The sequence below is a fragment of the Lactuca saligna genome, chromosome 5 (genome assembly GCF_052625555.1).
Source record: "Lactuca saligna cultivar CGN05327 chromosome 5, ASM5262555v1, whole genome shotgun sequence".
Lineage (NCBI taxonomy): Eukaryota > Viridiplantae > Streptophyta > Magnoliopsida > Asterales > Asteraceae > Lactuca > Lactuca saligna.
Genome location: NC_136421.1, coordinates 263,098,484 through 263,119,202, shown reverse-complemented (window position 1 = coordinate 263,119,202; position 20,719 = coordinate 263,098,484). Strand labels below are relative to the sequence as shown.

The 20,719-nt window shown below is 39.6% G+C and overlaps 4 protein-coding genes across 6 annotated transcripts; 1 reads left to right on the top strand and 3 right to left on the bottom strand.

Annotated features, from left to right (window-relative positions):
* Nucleotides 1–231: 231 nt before the first annotated feature.
* On the bottom strand, nucleotides 232–1,625 carry LOC144997981 (uncharacterized). The gene is made up of 3 exons (XM_078957830.1): nucleotides 1,311–1,625; nucleotides 756–1,231; nucleotides 232–690 (listed from the first exon to the last, which is right to left on the bottom strand). Exons 1-3 carry the CDS (start codon nucleotides 1,613–1,615, stop codon nucleotides 467–469), a joined length of 1,005 nt encoding a protein of 334 aa, XP_078813956.1. The 5' UTR covers nucleotides 1,616–1,625; the 3' UTR covers nucleotides 232–466.
* Nucleotides 1,626–1,640: 15 nt separating this feature from the next.
* Nucleotides 1,641–3,259, bottom strand: LOC145046608 (uncharacterized). The gene is made up of 3 exons (XM_078994895.1): nucleotides 1,847–3,259; nucleotides 1,726–1,777; nucleotides 1,641–1,666 (listed from the first exon to the last, which is right to left on the bottom strand). The coding sequence occupies exons 1-3, from the start codon at nucleotides 3,257–3,259 to the stop codon at nucleotides 1,641–1,643; spliced, it is 1,491 nt and encodes a 496-aa protein (XP_078851021.1).
* Nucleotides 3,260–4,199: 940 nt separating this feature from the next.
* On the top strand, nucleotides 4,200–5,414 carry LOC145046607 (uncharacterized). The gene is made up of 2 exons (XM_078994894.1): nucleotides 4,200–4,284; nucleotides 4,990–5,414. Exons 1-2 carry the CDS (start codon nucleotides 4,200–4,202, stop codon nucleotides 5,412–5,414), a joined length of 510 nt encoding a protein of 169 aa, XP_078851020.1.
* Nucleotides 5,415–5,805: 391 nt separating this feature from the next.
* LOC145047649 (syntaxin-43-like) lies at nucleotides 5,806–8,291 on the bottom strand. Of its 3 annotated transcripts, none has more exons than XM_078995978.1 (8): nucleotides 8,224–8,291; nucleotides 7,280–7,556; nucleotides 7,082–7,171; nucleotides 6,840–6,917; nucleotides 6,646–6,723; nucleotides 6,485–6,550; nucleotides 6,304–6,384; nucleotides 5,806–6,143 (listed from the first exon to the last, which is right to left on the bottom strand). In XM_078995978.1, the coding sequence occupies exons 2-8, from the start codon at nucleotides 7,541–7,543 to the stop codon at nucleotides 6,036–6,038; spliced, it is 765 nt and encodes a 254-aa protein (XP_078852104.1). In that variant the 5' UTR covers nucleotides 7,544–7,556; nucleotides 8,224–8,291; the 3' UTR covers nucleotides 5,806–6,035. The 3 variants fall into 3 exon arrangements, with proteins under 3 accessions (XP_078852104.1, XP_078852102.1, XP_078852103.1); XM_078995976.1 differs by lacking the exon at nucleotides 8,224–8,291 and adding an exon at nucleotides 7,774–8,208; XM_078995977.1 differs by lacking the exon at nucleotides 8,224–8,291 and adding an exon at nucleotides 7,646–7,910.
* Between the last annotated feature and the right edge of the window lie 12,428 nt (nucleotides 8,292–20,719).

The following is a 20,719-nucleotide window of genomic DNA, read 5'->3' as shown; positions in this document are numbered from 1 at the left end:
TTGACTGGAATGGAATCATAAGGAAGCATACATATAACAATGAATACATATTTGATTTTGACTAGAATAGAATCACAAAGTAGCATGCATATAAAGAATTAATTTTGACTGGAATGGAATCACAAAGTAGCATGCATATAAAGAATTAGTTTTGACTGGAATGGAATCACAAAGTAGCATACATATAACAAATACATATAATAAAAAAAGTAAGTGAATGTGGTGGTTGGATTCATTGTAATACGCCATTAATATTCTACAGTTATATAAGTTTTTGTCTGCATACACAAAAGTAGTTTCTAGGTAACACAAAAGATTCCTGCATAGACAAAAGAAGGGCCACCATGTGCCCATACACCTACTTGATAGTACCATAGAAAAGCATAATAAAAAGACTACTACTTTGTCTTTACATCACAACTGCCTTACAAAAGATATTCCTACCCACCCACTATTATCCCCTAAATTAATCAATAACTGAAGGGTTATCTGCATTGCTCCCAACCCCAGGTATCTGCCTCCTTAATGCTTGTTTGATAATCCGTTCAGAATATTTCCTCCTTCCACTTCTACTAACTGGGACCCTTCTTCTTGGCATGGGGGCTGCAGGTGGTGGTGGAGGAGGTGGTGGTCCTTCATTGCCCCTGGATAAACTTGGGTCTGCTCCACTGCCCCTGGATGAACTTGGTACTGCAAACAAAAATTAAAATGTCAATTCTTTGTTCAAATGATGTAATTTTTTTAAAAATATTCACCTGATGTATTGCTTTGTTGGTTAGATGGACACTTTTTCTTGTTGTGACCTGGTTCCTTACAAATACCACACTTTATTATGCTACCCCTTCTTGAGACAGTTTGTCTACTTGATCCACTCAACTCTCGTTCAATTGCATCCCTCTTCCTTTTCACAGATGGCCTACCAGGTAATCTTCTTCTTTTGGGAGGCAAAGGCTTATGGTATGGAACATCTGGCCACATTTCACTACTATTGAGAGGATTAATGCTATATTTGTAGCATTTTAGGTAAGCCTCAGTAGTGTATGATTGGGACACATATGCCTCAGCATCATGATTTAAGTAAGATATTGCTGCCACTCCATGTAAGCATGGTATCCCTGTAAGTTGCCATATTCTACAGGCACACTTCTTTGCAATTAGATCCACTCCATATGCAACATCAGTGAATCTAACCTCATACTTTTGATAACCACAAGGAGTAACTCCCCACAATCTGTTTAAGCATATTAACATCAGTGAATCAATAACACATCCTCATAATTAACATAAGCATATTAAAGTAAAATAATTACCTCTGTTTAACCTTCAGATCTTCTATACGCTTCCTAATAGTTGGACATATAAGCAAATCCCATTCCATTCCTTCAACTCTTTGAGTGTATATCCTTTCCATCACAAATAACCTAATCTCCTCCAGCATAGTGATTATAGGTCTCCTTCTAGCATGCCTAATAGCAGAATTGAAACTCTCACTGACCCCATTCTCCACTGCATCACAGTCTCTTCCTTCTTGAAAGAATGCCTTAGACCAGGTAGTAGGATCTCTGTCTATAAGGTAATCATAAGCATGAGTATCAATAGATTTGATGTTCTCCATTACACCTCTGAACTTCTCGACAGTACTAGCCCTTACAGCCCTCCAAAATAACTTTATGTATTGTTGATCAGTAAACCTTTTATTAAAATTGGCCAGAATGTGTCTAGCACATTGTCTATGTTTAGCTTCTGGACATTTTTCCTTAACTGCTTGTAATAACCCCTACAAATCACAACATCATTATGAGTGAAAAAGCATAAAAATGAAGCATAAAAATGACCTAGTACTAACCTTGTGTCCATCAGAAAGAAGGGTAATGCCTGCACCAAGACCACCATTAATGTCATCCATAAGCAAATCTATGAACCACTTCCATGTTTCTTTATTCTCAACACATACCACAACCCATGCTAAAGGGTAGATGTGGTTGTTTGCATCTCTCCCAACAGCTGAAATAACTTCTCCTCTAACTATACCCTTTAAAAAGCAACCATCAAGCCCAATTACAGGCCTGCACCCTTCTAACCAACCATCCCTTACAGCTTTGAAACACACATAAAACTTAGAAAACAAAGTTGTGGAATCTGGCATGATGTCTACATCCAATCTCACAGTAGACCCAGGATTTGACCTGATAATTTCCTCACCATATGACCACAATCTCCCATAATGTTCAATTAAACTTCCTTCAATCTCTTGTAATGCAAATTTCTTTGCATTTCTGCATTGCCCCACACTCACATTTATGTTGAATGTTGTTGACACTTTAGCTTTCATCTTCCTTGCACTCATTTTTGGGTTCTCTATAATTTGACTCATAAAATGTTTCCCTATCCATCTATAAGTTACAATTGACCCAAACTTAAACACCCTACAACAATTATGTTCATTCACTAGAGATTTGATCTGAAAAGTCTTTTCTTTACCCATCCAGGAGGCCCATAGTCTGAAAGGGCAAGATGGTGACTTATTCTTTTTGCAACATTTCACTAACAATCTATCAGAGTCATTTTTTTCAAACCATAGATCATACCCATTAGCAACTGCATAATTGCTTAACATATGTTTAAGCTCAGTAGGGTTACAAAATCGCATACCTATAATTGGTTTCATCTGATCCCATGGCTGTCTCTCATCATACACAGGGTACTGGGGTGGCACGTATTCATCATCTTGATCTTCACTCTCTATAGGTTCACAAAGGATGTTTAAAAATCTATCACGTGCAGTTTTGTTTGCTGGAAATGGATAGGTAGCATCATCTTCTTCATGATCAACAAAATATGAATCTTGAATAACTGAATCCTCATCTTCATCTAAGTCTTCGTTTTCACTTTCACTTTCCTCAGCCTTAATCCAGTCGAAGATAGGTTCATTATGGTGATCCACATATACATTCATTCTCTTGTCATTAGCATACGCCAAATCCAAAAATTCCTTGTAATCACCGTTGTTCACCAGTGTATGAATTCCAAGACCTAAAGACTCTTGTGGAAGGCAGAAATAGATGTCTTTGCTTCTCGATTTGGTGAGCTTGTGAAGGAATTCCATGAATTGCTCATACCCAAACCCACTGAAGTCAACATCTCGCACTGATGCTCTGTCGGGATCAAAGTAAACTAAGGGATTGGGTGCAAACTGACCATTGTAGTGGAAATCCACTACAATGAAGTTCTGATCAGTAGGATTTGGAGATGATGCCATAGAACGGTTGAAGGAGATGAATGATCGATGGAGAATTTTGTGACCTAGTCGAGTTTAAGGACCAAATGAGACTTCGGGGTGTGGTTTAATGAGACGGAGACGAAAAATCGGGCCCTACATGCCACCTCTTTCGCCACGTAAGATAAAAAAATACACGTAGGATCAATAAACCGTTTAAAACCGGCTAAACCCGGTCATAAGGGGAAAATTTGCACAAATCAACAAGTTAAAGGGTTAATAGAGCACGAAAAAAAGTTCAGTGACCAAATGTGATCAAAATCAAAAGTATGTTACCCTCTGAAGTCATTATCCCTTCAACTAAATGCCACCTTTTTATGATAATATTTTGAAAGTTTGGATTTGTTTGTTGGGTTTCTGAAATATTTTCCAACTTATTTTTCAGTCCATCATTCAAAATATAAATCCGGTCATTTCCTATGTTATCTATAATCACATGATAAAGTTTTGTGATTATCCCGAGATTTTTTAAATTACAAGTCATAACTAAATCAGCTTACCCATATTTATGAAACAATATTTTATAGTATTTTTTTTTTCCCAATTTATAAGGCTGCACGGTGTGGTGTGGTTTGGGATCGCACTTGGCTGCCACGTCAGCAGGGAACACTGCCCCCAGGGTGCGGTTTCCTGCGGTTAAGACCGCGGTGTGGCCTTTGAAGACCGTGAAATGTGATTGATTGGTCATTTTTTTGACCGTTCAATGCAATATTCGTTTATTTTATTTTATTTTATTTTCCTTTTGCTTTTTCTTTCCTTCCTATATATATACACATATCAAACTTAATTTTTTTTTTCAAAACACAATCTTCTCTCTCTCATTTTTTTTTTTTTTTAAATAATCACTCTCCAAAAAATGTCATCTTCTTCATCTTCTGAAGAATTTTAGACTATTTTTGATACCGCTATTACGTGTGTTCAAATGGCGAAACAAACATGCAACGTTGTATGTAACAACGCAGCTGCAAGTTCTCAACAGAGAACACGAAGATATATTTACAGAAATCGTAAATAAGCCAACCAACGTTTGGTGCAAGACTATTTTGCAGAGAATGCCACTTACCAAGGTTTATTCGAACGTATAGTTGAAGATGTAACGAGGGAGTGCAGTTTTTTCCAACAACGCTACGATGCTAGAGGTACACCCGGTTTCACTCCCTTACAAAAATGCACGACCGCACTTCGTCAGTTAGCATATGGCATTCCGTCTGATGCGTTAGACGAAAGTTTTAGGATGTCTGCTAGGATAGTACGAGACAATCTCCATTTTTTCTGCAAAACTGTGATTCAGTTTTATGGTCCAAAATATTTACATAAGCCTACACGTAATGACATCTTGCAATTGCAAGCTCATCATGTTAGTGTGCATGGGTTTCCTGGAATGCTAGGAAGCTTAGATTGTCTCCATTGGGCATGGGGAAATTGCCCTACAGCATATCATGGGTAATTTACCCGAGGTGATCATGGTCACCCAACAGTAATACTTGAAGCAGTTGCATCACAAGATATGTGGATTTGATATGCTTTTTTTGGTTCTCCTGGTTCGATTAACGACATCAACGTTCTTAACCGTTCACCAATATTTAACAACATATATGATGGATCCGCACCAGATTCTTCTTTTCAAGTGCGTGGAACGCCATATAAGTATGGTTATTATCTGGTCGATGGAATCTATCCTGAGTATGTTGTGTTTGTTAAATCGTTTTCAGCTCCACATGGTTCTAGACGAAAGAAATTCAAGAGAGCTCAAGAAAGAGCTAGGAAGGATGTTGAGCGTGCTTTTGGAGCTCTGAAGAAATGGTGGTTCATATTGAAAAAACCAGTAGCTTATTTGGGCGAGGAAAAACTTCAAGAAATCATGTTTACATGTATTATATTGCATAACATGATTATTGAAGACGAAGGAAGAGTGATATGTACGTTTGACGATGAAGAAATCATACCAGAGACACAGCCAATAGAAATTGGTGGTGAAGAGTATATAAACAAGAAAGTAGAGATACATTGCACTGAAACATTTCACAATCTTCGCAATAACTTGGTGGAACACATTTATGGGATTCAAAACATTAACCTTAATTTGGATCCACCGGATGACCCCGAAGACGAGTTCTCGGATAACGACTTTATGTAGTTTCCTTTAGTTATTTTATTTATGCTTTTTAAGTTTCTAGGGTTATTTAAATATCATGTGTGTGTGTGTTTGTGTTTTTTTTTTTTTTTTAATTTTCAAGTAATGAAGAATTATGTTTTTTTTTTATTATTTTTTTTATTAAAATAGAAGGTATATTAAATTAAATTAGTTAAAAAAAGAAGTTTTATTAAATTAAAATACTTAAAAAAATAATAATAATAAAAGAAATGAAAAGTGTGGCACCACACACTTGAGTGGTAAAAAGTGACATGACGCTGATGTGGCGGGGGAGGAAGTGCGGTTTCAGTGGCACCACTCCCTCCAGCCTAATACAACCTTTTTTTTGGATTGATCTGCAACTTGACGAACACATGTTATAAGTATGAGTAAGTTTCTATAAACGATGACACCTGTTATAAATCACTGTTTTAGTAAACTCTACATTTGAATATCAAACCTTAATTCATCTGAAACTACAAAACCTTTCTTAGGGGAAAGAGCTGATAACATAAAATTCTCTCTATACAATGAAAGCAACTTAACCCAATTATACACACCAATGTGACCCTTGTGTAAAAATAAATCAGAGATCTCCCATGCATCCGGCATGTGGATCGTGGATCAGAAGAGAATCGCCTTGAGGATTAAAAGAAGCAACATTAAGAAACACATGAAGACAAGCACTGTAGCACACATCACCATTCCGCCTTGTTTCTGGTTTCTCTCTGCCTGCAAATATCATACCAACATCATCACAGCTCTAGTACCTCTTGTTTCTTTTTGACTTAATCCACTAAACTCTATATATAATATGGGTGTTTGAGTTTTTGTTATTTACTTAATGCAGAAAGCAGCATTTCATAAGGTGAAATGAAGGATAGAGACAAACCTTTTGTAGCTGTTTAAGTCCTTCATCCACAGATACTGCAACATTTTGAATATTGTAATCTATTCTGTCTATGATTGTTCCCTGCTTGCCAAAAAAAAGTCTTATTAGTATAAACATTGTGCCTTTATATGGCAAAAGTGTTACTATTTAAAAAAAAAAAAAAAAAACTATTGGCTTTGACCTGGTCAATTACTAGGACAGAAAGATCCTTCATGATCTGTGCCAGTTCGTTCACTGATTCTGCCACCTATGGAGGAGAGAGAAAGAGAGAGTTAGGTAAATGCAAAAATTGCAATGCACTTGAACGAATAAAAAAAATAAACACAAATCTCATGCACCTACTTGGTGAATCTCTCTGTCCCTTTCTGCTGTGAAAGCCTCACTTTTCTTCAATTTGGCCATTTGATGTTTGTTAAAACCCTAGATAAATAATTTTCAAGTCAAGAAAGCCTGTTTAGAAGTGAAGGATTGTAGAATCTGTGAAATTAAAACCCTAGATAGCTAGATTAATGCAAAAAGGAAAACAATGAACATACCAAATCATCATAACCATCATCCTCGCTTATAGAATGCTTTCCATTTAATTTCATTTCTAGATCAACCCCATCTGAACCCTACATGAAAAAAGCCACATATTATTCAACTGAAGGAATCATATTTTCCATCCACAATGGTCCATTCCATTGATTCCACCACACAAAACAAACAACTTTATTTTCATTCCATTCATTCATGGATTCCAATAGTCAATAATTAAAAGAGAATAATTAGGGAAAACCTCTTTCTGCTGCTGAAGGCGTTTCAGATATGTCGATTGCTTCCTTCGAAGTTCCATTGAAAGACTTTGAAGATCAGTGGCTAAAGATCGCTGACATAAAACCATAACATACATGGTTTCATATGACAACTCTGTTTATTAAAAAATTAATATAAAAACTTCAAATCCACGATGAAAGTTAGCGTTATATTATTATACCTGGACATTTTTCCTGACAGTTGAATCCTCAGCACATCCAGCAGCAGATAATTTTCTTAATCTCTTCTCTGATTTTTTTAAAAGAGCAGTTACTTCATGTGTAAGTGCTTCAATCCTGTGCTGATCTTCCCTACCATCCCCAAATGAGGGCATCAAAGCCTTCACATGAGCTTTTGATAGCTCTGCCATTTTTGACCTTGCAACTTGAATGTTTGCTGCTATTTCTTCAGATACATCAACCCAAGCTGGAGGGAGACCCACCATTGGTGTCCCCACCCTGCAAAAATGGACAACATAACTTCACTAAATGGGGTTCACAAGCACATGAGAGCAACAATTTTGAAGGTAATAAGCAGAAATGTATACATCTGATGTGCAAGTACACAAGAAAGACAATTTTGTTTCGAAATTTGAAGATCAAAATATAAGCCATAGCTTGGATATTTCATATTTCATAAAGTGTCAGAAAAGCAAATGAGGCGCGAAGGATATACGAGGAAGTTCCAGGATCCTCTGTGCTAAGAGGAGCGTAAGAACGATTTTGCTTAAGCAGAGAACCGTCAGCCATTTCGATCACCGAACCACCGTCGGAGCTAGAGGAAACCGCGGGACGACCTGACGGAACCCTAACGCTTTTCAATGCGTCTCTGTACCTCCTAAAAAGAAATGTCCTATTCCTTGTCGCCATTGAAGAAAAAAAGCCTCCCTGAAAACGATGAGTAGTTCAATGCATACGAAAAAACTGCCCTCAAATCCCACGATTCCAATAAGCATCACAGTCGATGAACAACAATATAAGGGTGAATTGCGATGATCTTATTAGTGATCAGAGAACAAAATTCCTTGGTACGTAAGTGATTGTTGAAAAAATCAAGAGGTGGTGAGGAGCGAACAGTGATGAAATTAAGAAGAAATTGTTTTCAATTATGTTTTACATAAGATACCTCGGTTGTAAACGCACACCTCGTCATAAACTCATTTGCTGTTTCGTTATGTTTTGTTATAAAAATCGATACAAAACATAACTAACATTTTATGTTCATCATATTTTTTATTTTATTTATCCATTTAAAAACAATTTAAAAATAATATATTTTAATTTTTATATTTGTATCGTAATTTTCTGTTTTTAATTAAAATTTAAAATATAAAAATAAAAAAACATATTTTTAAGTGTTTAAGTGAACAAATTAAAACCATAAGAGAAAATAACATGAACCTCATATATATATATATATATATATATATATATATATATATATATATATATATATATATATATATATATATATATATATATATATATATATATATATATAAAGAGAGAGAGAGAGAAGGGTTAATACGAAAATACAAATAATTTGCGAAAATAAGAAAAACTTATAAGATTATGCCACCTCAACATCATCTTTTTGGACAATAATTCATCCAAATTTTGAAATACATTATGATAATCGATAATAGATGAGAAACTTAGACATATTAACAAAATATGATTTTTGACATTTTTATTATGAAAACGTGAATTTAAAAATGGTAAAGAACGTGAAATAAAAAAGTAATTATTAAAAACGTTTTTAAATCTATATTATTATAACACAATCCAATGTAAACTTATTATCTTTAATTTATTGTTAATAAATTTATTTTTTATAGTACATGTGTTTAATTTTTATAAGATAAAATATGTTCTCGCGTTTTCGCATTAACATATATATATATATATATATATATATATATATATATATATATATATATATATATATATATATATATATATATATATATATATATATATATATATATATAGGAGTATGATCAAATGAGAACACCTAAAAGGTTGAGAACGCGAGAACAGATCACAACCTTATAAATAAGGGATAATGACTTGAAAGGGTAACGAATTTTCGACTTTGTTCACATTTAGTCATTAAACTTTTTTTCGTTACCTATTTGCCACCGAACTATTAAAATTGTTCACATTGTACCTTTATGATTGTTTGTTACTGGTCATAAGGGTAAAATGTGAACAGTTTCAATAGTTCAGTGACAAATAGATAATATAAAAAAGTTTAGTGACTAAATGTGAACAAAATCAAAAGTTTGTTTCCCTCTAAAAAAGTTTAATGTCTAAATGTGAATAAATTTCCTCTTGTATTATGTTTTAGCAAATTATTTATTTTTGTTAAATTTTAGCAACATTTGTTAATGAAAAAAATCTATGAAATAAAAAAAAACCCCAACAAAATATATTAAAAAAATGAAAAACCGAAACCGAAATAAAAAACCAATGGTCTGGTATTTTCCAAAATAAAAAATCGAAATTTCTAATTTGATTTTTGTTTTACAAAAATTCAAATTTCGAATTTACATATCTAAATCTCTCTCCCTTTTTATAATCGAAAGATGATTATAAAACCAAAAAGGAAATGAGAAAGCGCTCAATTCGGAATTTTTCCATCTAAAACTTCCCCTTAACACATGGCATAAATATTTTGCTTCAATCCGGAAAATCCAAAAAATCTTCAATTTTTAGCTTTGTTCACGGACCACATTTAACAATAATTTAGGTAGAAATTGTCAATTTCAAAATTATGTCAAATCGGAATCGGGGTAGACCGTATGTTATGCTCTTATGATCCATAGGGATTGGTATGTTAATGACCTGCTAGGTTGGTACTCTAGTTACAGGAAAATTCTATGATTTATGATCAGTGTGACAGATATGTTTGATGTTTATATATGCCTGTATATGATAGTATGCGCACATGGTTTTGCTTGTGTGGCTGGGTTGAGGCGGTCCTGTTTTGTGCTGAAGGCCAATATACCCTATGAGCAGTCCGGGGAGACTATAGGCCTACGTGGCGGACCAGTCATACTGAAGGCTCGGGATAGATTTAGATAGACTGTAGGCCCGGTAGGGCGGTCCAGTCAGGCCGATGACCCAGTATGCATGTTGATTGACTGATTATTACTAATATGGTATTGTCAGTGTGGTACTGGTATTTTAGGGGTAGCTCACTAAGCCCTCGGGCTTACAGTTTTCAGTTTATTGTTTCAGGTACTTCAGGAGGTCGTGGAAAGGCGAAGGCGAGACCGTACCGCTCCTCATCCTAATGTTATGGTTTTGGGACACTCTGATGGATTTGGATTTGAAAACATTTTTGTAAACAGACTTTGTTTGATTTTATTCACGATTGAAAAAGTTTAAATTTGGCGTAAAATTTATGGTTGTTACAAGTTGGTATCAGAGCCTTAGTTTGAGTGAATTGGAGGAACACTCGTGTGAATCTAATCTCAAATCAAGGAGATTTTCGAAATTAAGTTTTAAAATGTTTTTCAAAATAAAGGATGGAGGATGCAAAGGGTACGATCAGCCGGAGCCTGTAAGTAAACCCCAAAATACCATGCAGTTATTTGATATTCTGATATGTTAGAACAGCATGCTATTGCTAGGCTAGGGATCTTCAGGAATCATATGATAGATTTGCCTGATTGCATGATGCCTATTAGCCTAGGGTCTCTTGTACATGGAATTGACATCATAACTGTGGATGTTTAGTGTATGCATCACGACTGTGCATAATAAAGACCTTATAGCATGAGAATGTTGATTCGGCCTTCGGGTAGGATTGGATATTCGAAAGTCTATTAGGTCCAACGTTATGTGAAGCTAGCATGTAACGCCCGCATTTATAGGTTAGACATTATCATTGATGTAATAGTCTAGGTTAACCCTTGTAACTCTTTTTGAAGTATTAATGATGAAATATTTGAGTATTATGTGAATTACGTGAATTATGTGTTTATTTTCTTAATTATTATAATTTAATGAATTAAGAATAAAATAAGCATCAAAATTAAAGTACGAGATAAGCCCTATATCTTTGCATAAAGATGTAGTGGTCGAAACAAGGATCCCGAAGATATAAAGAATGCCAAAATCCGAGTTATAACGAACAAGTTATGACCTGTCGAAGTTTCGCGACAGAACCGACAACGCTGAATGACGTAAAAAGTGAAATTTACATTAGAGAAATATTTAGCCTTAGTGATCCAAACGAAATTCGTAGAGTTCGTTAAACCGAGAGCGTGCATAAAAAGAACGCCCAAATCTGACTTCGTATGAGGAAGTTATGATTTTTCGAAGTTTCGACTTAGCAATATGCAGCCTGAATACTCGATTTCAGATCGAGCAGTTTTTAGCCAAAACAATCTAAATGAGAATCGAAGGTCTCGTTAATAGTAGTAAAACGATAAAAAGATAGGCGAAAACGGACGTCGGATGAAGAAGTTATGAATTTATAACGGAGTTTTTCTATCCTGGCCTACTAAAAATAAATAATAAAAATAATATCAAAATTAGCTGACGGAGTCTAAGCGAAAGTTGTAGAGCGTAGTCTCACCTACGCGTGGATATAAAGAACATCTAAAACGGAGTTCGTATGAGGAAGATATGAATTTTTGAAGTTTATTAAATATTTTCGATATTTAATTTATATATAAAATACCGATATTATCCGAAAGAGGGGGGGGGGGGGAGTCAGCGACCCTATCCTCATTACGCCCAACGTAATTTCAATTTACGCCCAACGTAAATCGAAGTTCCAGCCCCCTATAAAAGGATGTCGAGGGCAACCGAGTTCTTTGCTTATTTCTTCCATTTTTCTCGCGTTTTTGCGTCGTTTTTCGTGCAAGAATTATCCCGAAGCCCCGATATCATTCCCGAGCCCTGAAGAAAGTCCGAAACCCCGAAGATCCCGAGAAGTGCGATTCCCGAGCCGAAGCACTGCCCGCGAGGAGTCCAGTTTTTGTGAAGATCTTCCAGATCTGCCGAAGAATACTACTTCTATAAGCCTTAGTGCTGTCCGATCATCTTCTGATCAAGTGAGTGTGTGGTTACTTTCTTCTAATGCATAATTATGAAGTATTTTATACAAAATACGTGTTATGTGTATATTTTGTTGTTATATGTGTGAATGTATATTCACTTTCTTCTATCTCATAAGATATGATTTATTCTCTGTGGAATACGTGTTATGTGTATGTGTCTCATCTGTTGTTTGGAATATGTATTGAATGAGAATGCTATAGAGGTTTTAAACTATGTACAAAAATATATATTTTTATCTACTAATATGTTGGGTAGAAAATGGGTAGATAGTTGTGTGATAAACAGATGAGAGGCCTCGATGTTGTTTTTGATTTTGTCATCTAGCGGAGTTTAGATGACGACCACAGACTTTTCTAGACAGTCCTGTGGAACGCTAGCAGGTTCGCCACCTGTAGGTGTTAATGAACTTGGGTGTTCATTCGTTGTACTCCATCCCCCTCATGGTTGCCTTATTTGACATATATTGCCCGAAAACCCCCGAATGCATGTGTTATCGCCCCGATGAAATATTCTAAGACTAGGTCCCTTGTATTAGTTGTTTTAGGGACGTAAAGTGAGAATAACGGGAATGGGTAATTGGGTTATTGTTGAATGGTGGAATTAAATATAATTATTTATTGTGGGTTGAAAACCCTATATGCTCACCAGGCTCCCAAGCCTGACCCACTCAGTTTTATTTGTATTACAGGAAGTGGCGCAAGGGCATAAGATGGATGAATCATCAAGTTGTTTTGTTTACAAGTCTGTATATGTATATATTTGTTGAATGACTTGTAATGTTATCGTTTATGCGTTATGGTCTGTATCGGAACATGACATCCCGAGTTTTGATTATATAATGAAAATACATTTCTTTTATGAAATGCTTTGGTAAATATTATTTTATCACGTTTTGTTTTTGGGAACAAATTCCGCAACTCTTTGAAATCAAAAGGATTTACTCTGAAATTATTTTAAAAGCATAAATGAAAATCGGTTTTTTCTGGCCGAGATTTTGGGGATGTCACATAGCATGCACTAGCGCTGCAGGGGATGATGGAAGTTTCATGGATGTATAAGTCATGAGAAGTGGTGAGATTAGATGCGAGATAGTTGATATTCCTCAATAAGTGAGGGTTCGGCGCATTTCTATATTAATGATATTGTTAGGGAGTTGTGGTGATACTTGAGACAAATATGGGTAGGTGTGGAAGGTAGTATGGGCCCGTACTACTGAAAGCACAGAACCCATACGCGTAGCAAGGAAATCACAACCCCTAGGGTTTGGGGTTTTGGTCTCCCGACATTATGTTATTTATCTGATGGCTTATATATATATATTCAGTATGGTGGTGACGAGACGTGTTGCTTCGGGATCCGCATCAGGATCAGGGGTCGGGAGACGGAGGGTTGGAGGTGCCGGTAGCACCTAAGACCGTGGGTCAGATAGGGACCGAGGAGTTGGATGCCAGGATTCGAGAGATCATGCACGACAAGATTGCTGCTGCATTCCGAGCGCAGCTGCCAGGGATGTTTGGGTCGATTAAGACTGCGATAGGGGAGTACTTTGGTGAGCGATATGCAGCTCTAGCAGAGACAGTTGTCGCTGCAGCTACTTCGGCTGTAACTGCGGTAGGGGTTGGAGGAGGAGCCGACAGGGCTTTCCTGTACCGGGACTTTGATAATACGAAGTCCCCGACGTTTGATGGTACGCATGATAAGATTAGTGCTATGTGGTGGTTGTCTGATGTGGAGGGATCTTTCTTCACATGCTAATGTCCTGTTGACTAAAAGGTTAGGTGTGCCCTGAACCTGCTGAGGCTTGGGGCAAAGGACTGGTGGAGGCTGACGACTGGGTCGTATACTGATGATCAACGGGCTGCTGTTACTTGGGAGCAGTTCAGAGATATGTTTTGCACCCGCTACGTTCCACGCGTTGAGTAGGAGTGGCTTGCATAGGAGTTTCTGACCTTGAGACAGGATGAGGAGTCTGTGATAGAGATTACTCGTATGTTCACGGAGAGGGCTATGTTTTGCCCGGAGTTCGATTCAGAGCAGTCTCAGATGACTCGTTATCTGAGTATGATCAAGACTGATATTCGATAGTTCGTGTCTACATAGCGATGTGATACCCTCCTGGACCTTCAGGAAGCCGCGAGGCAGCGTGAGTTGGAGATAGAGTGGCAGCTGAATGAGTAACGTCTGGCACCGACACAGTATCAGCTGGCGCCTAAGCGGTCTAAGGACACTGATACACGGTCTGGGGTCAGCAGAGCCGCACTTGTGGAAAGTGTGGTAGGGTTCATTTGGGAGTTTGTAGAGCAGGAGGTGGGTGCCACAAATGTGGAAAGGACGGACACTATGCCAGGGACTACCGTTAGTCTGCCCTCTCGCAGATATGAGGATTTGTTACCATTGTCATCAGGTTGGTCGTGTGAAGACCAACTGTCTGCAGCTTGCCGCCAAGACGGCGCAGGGTTCCGCTCCTGCTACTGTGAGGATTGGAGACGGGAGGCCAGTCAAGGTGGACCTCCGAAGGCTCAGGGTCACGCCTTCCAACTCACGACCGAGGAGGCCAAGTCAGCACCAGATAGGTTGCTGGTACGTTACTATTCTTTGTCTCAGTTATTGTATTTGTGTTATACTTATTGATTTTACCAGTGATTAGGTACGTTTTTAGTAAATTCTTTGCCCGCTCTGGTATTATTTGACTTGGGGGCTAGTCGGTCGTTTGTATCTCAGTTCTTCTCTAGAGGGTTCAGTGTGCCGATAGATGATCTTGTGTGTACGTTGCGAGTTTCGATCGCCAACAAGCATGGGGTTTCTACTTCTTTGGTCTACCAGGGATGCGAGTTAGAGATTTTCGGGTTGTCCTTCCTGATATATTTGATTCCTATCCCCATGGGGGATGTATGCATGATTGTAGGGATGAATTGGCTTAGCCGTTTTGGCGCCATTATCGACTGTGAGGGATAGCAGGTGGTGGTTCGAACCCCAAGTGGGGGAGAACTTGTAGTATATAGTGAGGGCACTAGGTTGGGATCAGGGTTTTGTTCGGCAGCTAGGGCTCGACAGTATATTCAGCACGGGTGTGCTGGTTATTTGGCGTATGTGGTAGATACGCGAGTTAGAGAACAACTCTCAGTTTCTGAGGTCCCGATGGTGAGGGAATTTGCTGATGTGTTTCCGGAGGAGTTATCCGGAGTGCCTCCGGAGAGGCAGGTTGAGTTCAGGATCGACTTAGTGCCAAGTGGGGCCCCTATCGCCAAGGCACCGTACCGACTGGCACCGCCTGAGATGCACGAGCTATCATCTCAGTTGCAGGAGCTGTTGGGCAAGCAGTTTATTCGTCCGAGTAGTTCACCCTGGGGAGCACCGATCCTTTTCGTCAGGAAGAAGGACGGTTCGCACAGGATGTGCATTGACTATAGGGAGCTGAACAAGTTAACAGTGAAGAACCGTTATCCACTCCCGAGGATAGATGATCTTTTTGATAAGCTACAGGGTGCATCTTGGTTTTCCAAGATTTATTTGAGATCAGGATATCACCAGGTCAGGGTGAGGGAGGAGGATGTGGAGAAGACCGCGTTTCGGACTCGTTATGGTCATTACGTGTTCGTGGTGATGTCGTTTGGGCTCACCAACGCACCAACGGTGTTCATGGATCTGATGAATCGAGTCTGCAGACTGATGCTCGATCGCTCAGTTATCATGTTCATAGATGATATCTTGGTGTATTCCAAGACTCGAGAGCAGCATGAGGAGCATCTTAGGGAGCTGTTGGGGGTTCTAAGGCGAGAACGGTTGTATGCCAAGTTCTCAAAATGCGAGTTTTGGTTACGAGAGGTCCAGTTCCTAGGACATCTCGTTAACCAGGAGGGGATTTTGGTCGATCTGGCCAAGGTGGAGGCAGTAATGCAGTGGGAGACTCCGAAATCTCCCTCAGACATCAGGAGTTTCTTGAGTTTAACAGGGTATTATCGGAGATTCATTCGTGATTTCTCCAAGACTGTCGTACACATCACTTGTCTAACGAGGAAGGGGGTGGATTTCCGGTGGGGCCCTGAGCAGTAGAGGGCATTTGAGACCCTCCGACAGTGTTTATGCGAGGCGACAGTGTTGACACTCCCCGAGGGAGTGGAGGATTTTGTGGTATTTTGTGATGCATCCATCACAGGCTTGGGGGCAGTCCTCATGCAGAGGGGATGAGTGATAGCCTATGCATCGCGGAAGCTGAAGCCGCATGAGGCGAGATACCCTACACATGATCTTGAGTTGGGAGTAGTGGTTTTCGCTCTCAAGATTTGGAGGCACTATCTGTACGGGGTCCGTTGGACTATATACACGGATCACAAGAGTTTGAGACATATCATGGATCAGCCGAACCTGAACATGAGGCAGCGCAGGTGGCTGGATGTGGTCAAGGACTATGATTGTGAGATCCTTTACCATCCTGGTAAAGTGAACGTGGTTGCGGATGCTCTGAGCCACAAGTCAGCTGGGTCCTCGACCCCAGCCAGGTGTATGAGGATAGCCGTGGATTCCCCGCTGGTGGTTTTGGTCAGGGATGCTCAGATTGAGGGTATGAGACCAGAGAACTGGAAGATTGAGAGGATTAAGGGCGAAAGAGCCCGGTTTGTTCAGGATAGTCGCGAGTTGTTGACCCGTTATGGTCGGGTTTGGGTTCCGATGTCCGGAGGGGTCCGGCAGACAGTGATGGAGGAGGCTCATAAGTCTCGTTGTTCGATTTACCTGGGAGCCACCAAGATGTATCGTGATTTGAGTTCGAGTTATTGGTGGCCTGGCATGAAGCGAGATATCGCTTGGTTTATTGAGAGGTGCTTGACTTGTAAGATGGTCAAGGCCGAGCATCAGAGGCCGCATGGTAAGCTGCAACCTCTGGAGATTCCTATGTGGAAATGGGAACGAATCGCAATGGATTTCATCATGAAGTTGCCGAAGACGGAGAGGGGGTTCGATGTTATATGGGTCCATGTGGATCGATTGACCAAGAGTGCCCATTTCCTAGCCATACAGGAGAGTTCGTCTGCAGAGAAGTTGGCCGACCTGTATGTCAGAGAGATTGTCTCTCGCCATGGGGTTCCAGTTTCTTTCGTTTCCAATCGATATGTCAGGTTTACTTCCCGTTTTTGGCAGAAGTTCCACGAGGAACTGGGTACGAGACTGCATTTTAGTACGGTGTTCCATCCGCAGACTGATGAGCAGAGTGAGCGGACCATTCAGACCCTTGAGGATATCTTGAGGGCATGCATTATTGATTTCAGTAGGAGTTGGGATTCCCACCTACCGTTTGCAGAGTTCGCCGACAACAACTATCATTCCAGTATTGGTGCCCCGCCTTTCGAGCTGCTGTATGGGTGGAAGTGTAGGACCCCAGTCTGCTGGGGTGAGGTTGGGCACAGGGTAATGGGTCGGACAGAGGTAGTTCTGCAAACTACCAAAATAATACAGCATATTAGACAGCGACTGCAGAACGCTCAGAATTGGAAGAAAAGTTATGCCGACCGATGCCGATCTGAGCTGGAATTTTAGGTGGGTGACATGGTTCTTCTGAAGGTCTCACCCTGGAAGGGTGTGATCCGCTTCAGGAAGAGGGGAAAATTGGGTCCCCGTTACATTGGTCCATTCAGGATTATTGCCACGGTTGGTAGGGTGACTTATAGGTTAGAGCTTCCGGAGGAGCTTAGCCGGATCCACAACACATTTCATGTTTCGCAATTGTGAAAATGCATTATGGACCAGGAGGCAGTGGTATCGTTGGATAACATTCATGTCGATGAACGCTTGAACTATGTGGAGAGGCCTGTGGCTATTTTGGAAAGGAAGAAGAAGATTCTGTGGAACAAGAAAATACCTTTAGTAAAGGTACAGTGGGAACATCATAAGGGATCTGAGTGGACATGGGAGCCGGAGGCGGAGATGCGCGAGAATTACCTGACATTGTTTATTCTAGTGGACTTCGAGGGAGAAGTCTAGATCAAGTGGGGGGGGGGGGAGTTGTAACGCCCCAATTCTCAGTTATTGTCTAAATATGAGTTATTGGGTTAAGCCCTACTTGACGAGTTGGTTGATCTACTCGTCGAGTAGCAACGGGAAAGATCGCGGGTTAAGTAACCTACTCGACGAGTCCATATTGGGACTCGACGAGTAGGAGCTGGCAGCTGAAACCCTAAATCCCAGGGTTGTGCACCCTATTTAAGGGAACACAAACCTCTTTCAGCCTCTTTGCAGTCTCTTAGCAAAACCTAATACGTGTGTGTGTGTGTGCCCATTGTGTGTTTGAAGCCTTGGAAGAGGTTTTTGGTGAAAAGAGTTTGGGAAGCAAGTGGTTTGAACCAAGGAGCTTGGGGAAAATCCGTATCTACTCTAGTTATCATCTCTTGGGAAGGTATCAAGCTATTATCCTCTTTTCTATTTCGTTATAGACCTCCTTGGTTGGAGATTAGGGTTCTTGGTTGGGTTATAAAGTCATTTCCTAGAGTATGAGCCAAGATCTGAAGTTGTAACTTCAGATATGAACTCTCTATGGATTGCAGGACCATAAAGTTCTTAGCCTTGGCAAGTTTGAGCCCCTCCCCATGTGTAAAACCCCATTTCAAGCATAGTTTGGGCTTTTTGAGACATTGGGGCCTTGCGTGCACGTAAAGTTTGCAACTTTACGTGATAAGCAGGCCTTAGGAATTTGGATCTACAATTTGGGGCCTTGCCATGGCTTAAAAGTTGTCTGCATGATAAAATAACTGAATGGACTCGGCGAGTCACATGAAGATGGACGTGAACTTGACGAGTTGGATGAACAACTCGGCGAGTCCGCTGAAGATTGCCATAAGACTCGACAAGTTGAAGAGCAATTCAGCGAGTCAGATGAGTTTTAACCAGGACACGTTTGCATGTATATCTATCAAGTTACAAGGAGGGAACTCGACAGGTGGCCTTAAGGTTTGATCGAGATTCGAAGGAACTCGACGAGTTGGATGTGCTTCAGAGAACTCGACGAGTACCCAAGGGTACTCGTCGAGTTAAGGTCAACATGGACTGTTGACCTTGACTGAGGACTTTGACTTTGACCAGGGGTTGACTAGTAGGTTATGGAGTACCTTATAAGTTTAAGGACTTATGAGTATGTTGTGCTATGACGATAGGTGGTGGGGCCTGTGTCAAGTGAACCGAGAGTTGGAGTTTGCCTTTCGAGTCGACATCTGTAAGGTGAGTTATCCTCAATATATCGATAGGGTCTACGGCACCAAGGCCGACCTTTTAGTTGTTATTGCTATGGTATGCTACATGTGGTTATGATCTATTAAATCGTAATCAGGGTAAACCGTATGTTATGCTCTTATGATCCATAGGGATTGGTATGTTAGTGACCTGCTAGGTCGGTACTCTAGTTAAAGGAGAATTCTATGATTTATGATCAGTGTGACATATATGTTTGATGTTTATATATGCCTGTATATGATAGTATGCGCACATGGTTTTGCTTGTGTGGCTGGGTTGAGGTGGTCGTGTTTTGTGCTTGTGACAATCGTCAATCTTGAGTCAAGTCAAGTCATCAAGTCAAGCCGGTCAACCCTATTAAACCTTGTGTATTAGGGTTTGTGTTATGTTCGTACTGTATAACTTGCTATATTAATGGGAAAACATCACTGGAGAAAAGTTTTGTGTTAAAAACTTCCTAAGCCTTAGTACTAATCAATGAATTAAACTGATGAAAACCATGTTGCATACTCATTAGGAGTGTGTGGAATCCTTAATCATGACTTAACGGGCTCAAGAGACTCGCATTACGTAACCAAACACTCACAAATGCCACACTTGAAATCTCTCCAAGAATGTCAAATCTCTCCTAAATCTCTCCAAGTATGTGAAATCTCTCTCGAATATCTCTCTGTATGAGAAATCTCTCCAAGAATGTCAAATCTCTCCTAAATCTCTCCAAGTATGTGAAATCTCCCTCGAATATCTCTCTGTATGAGAAATCTCTCCAAGAATGTCAAATCTCTCCTAAATCTCTCCAAGTATGTGAAATCTCTCTCGAATATCTCTCTGTATGAGAAATCTCTCCAAGAATGTCAAATCTCTCCTAAATCTCTCCAAGTATGTGAAATCCCTCTCGAATATCTCTCTGTATGAGAAATCTCTCCAAGAATGTCAAATCTCTCCTAAATCTCTCCAAGTATGTGAAATCTCTCTCGAATATCTCTCTGTATGAGAAATCTCTCCAAGAATGTCAAATCTCTCCTAAATCTCTCCAAGTATGTGAAACCTCTCTCAAATATCTCTTTGTATGGGAAATCTCTTCAAGAATGTGAAATCTCTCCCAAATCTCTCCAAGTATGAGAAATCTCTCCCAAATCTCTCTCAAAAGTTTCCCGTAACTTTTTGGAAACATTCGGGTCATTCCGGCCCTTAACCGGGTCAAAAACGGCTTAAAACGGGGCGAAAACGAGAAAAAATAGGCTTTAGGAACCGAAACCGGAATGAGAGGCTTCTTAGGACCAGAGACCGAGCCTCTGGTGGCTAAGAGACCAGAGGCCGAGCCTCTG

What these genes read in the sequence shown, in the direction of transcription:
- LOC144997981 (XM_078957830.1), bottom strand. Translation starts at nt 1,615, where the DNA reads ATGGAGAACATCAAATCTATTGATACTCATGCTTATGATTACCTTATA. An exon ending in GATCTGAAGGTTAAACAGAG is followed by an intron (nt 1,232 to 1,310) that starts GTAATTATTTTA and finishes ATGCTTAAACAG; the next exon opens with ATTGTGGGGAGTTACTCCTT. An exon ending in CCAACAAAGCAATACATCAG is followed by an intron (nt 691 to 755) that starts GTGAATATTTTT and finishes TTTTGTTTGCAG; the next exon opens with TACCAAGTTCATCCAGGGGC.
- LOC145046608 (XM_078994895.1), bottom strand. Translation starts at nt 3,259, where the DNA reads ATGGCATCATCTCCAAATCCTACTGATCAGAACTTCATTGTAGTGGAT. An exon ending in TTCTTTCTGATGGACACAAG is followed by an intron (nt 1,778 to 1,846) that starts GTTAGTACTAGG and finishes TGTGATTTGTAG; the next exon opens with GGGTTATTACAAGCAGTTAA. An exon ending in AGAAGCTAAACATAGACAAT is followed by an intron (nt 1,667 to 1,725) that starts GTGCTAGACACA and finishes CAATACATAAAG; the next exon opens with TTATTTTGGAGGGCTGTAAG.
- LOC145046607 (XM_078994894.1), top strand. Translation starts at nt 4,200, where the DNA reads ATGGCGAAACAAACATGCAACGTTGTATGTAACAACGCAGCTGCAAGT. An exon ending in AAGATATATTTACAGAAATC is followed by an intron (nt 4,285 to 4,989) that starts GTAAATAAGCCA and finishes AATCGTTTTCAG; the next exon opens with CTCCACATGGTTCTAGACGA.
- LOC145047649 (XM_078995976.1), bottom strand. Translation starts at nt 7,967, where the DNA reads ATGGCGACAAGGAATAGGACATTTCTTTTTAGGAGGTACAGAGACGCA. An exon ending in GAGGATCCTGGAACTTCCTC is followed by an intron (nt 7,557 to 7,773) that starts GTATATCCTTCG and finishes CCATTTTTGCAG; the next exon opens with GGTGGGGACACCAATGGTGG. An exon ending in CTGTCCTAGTAATTGACCAG is followed by an intron (nt 6,385 to 6,484) that starts GTCAAAGCCAAT and finishes TTTGGCAAGCAG; the next exon opens with GGAACAATCATAGACAGAAT.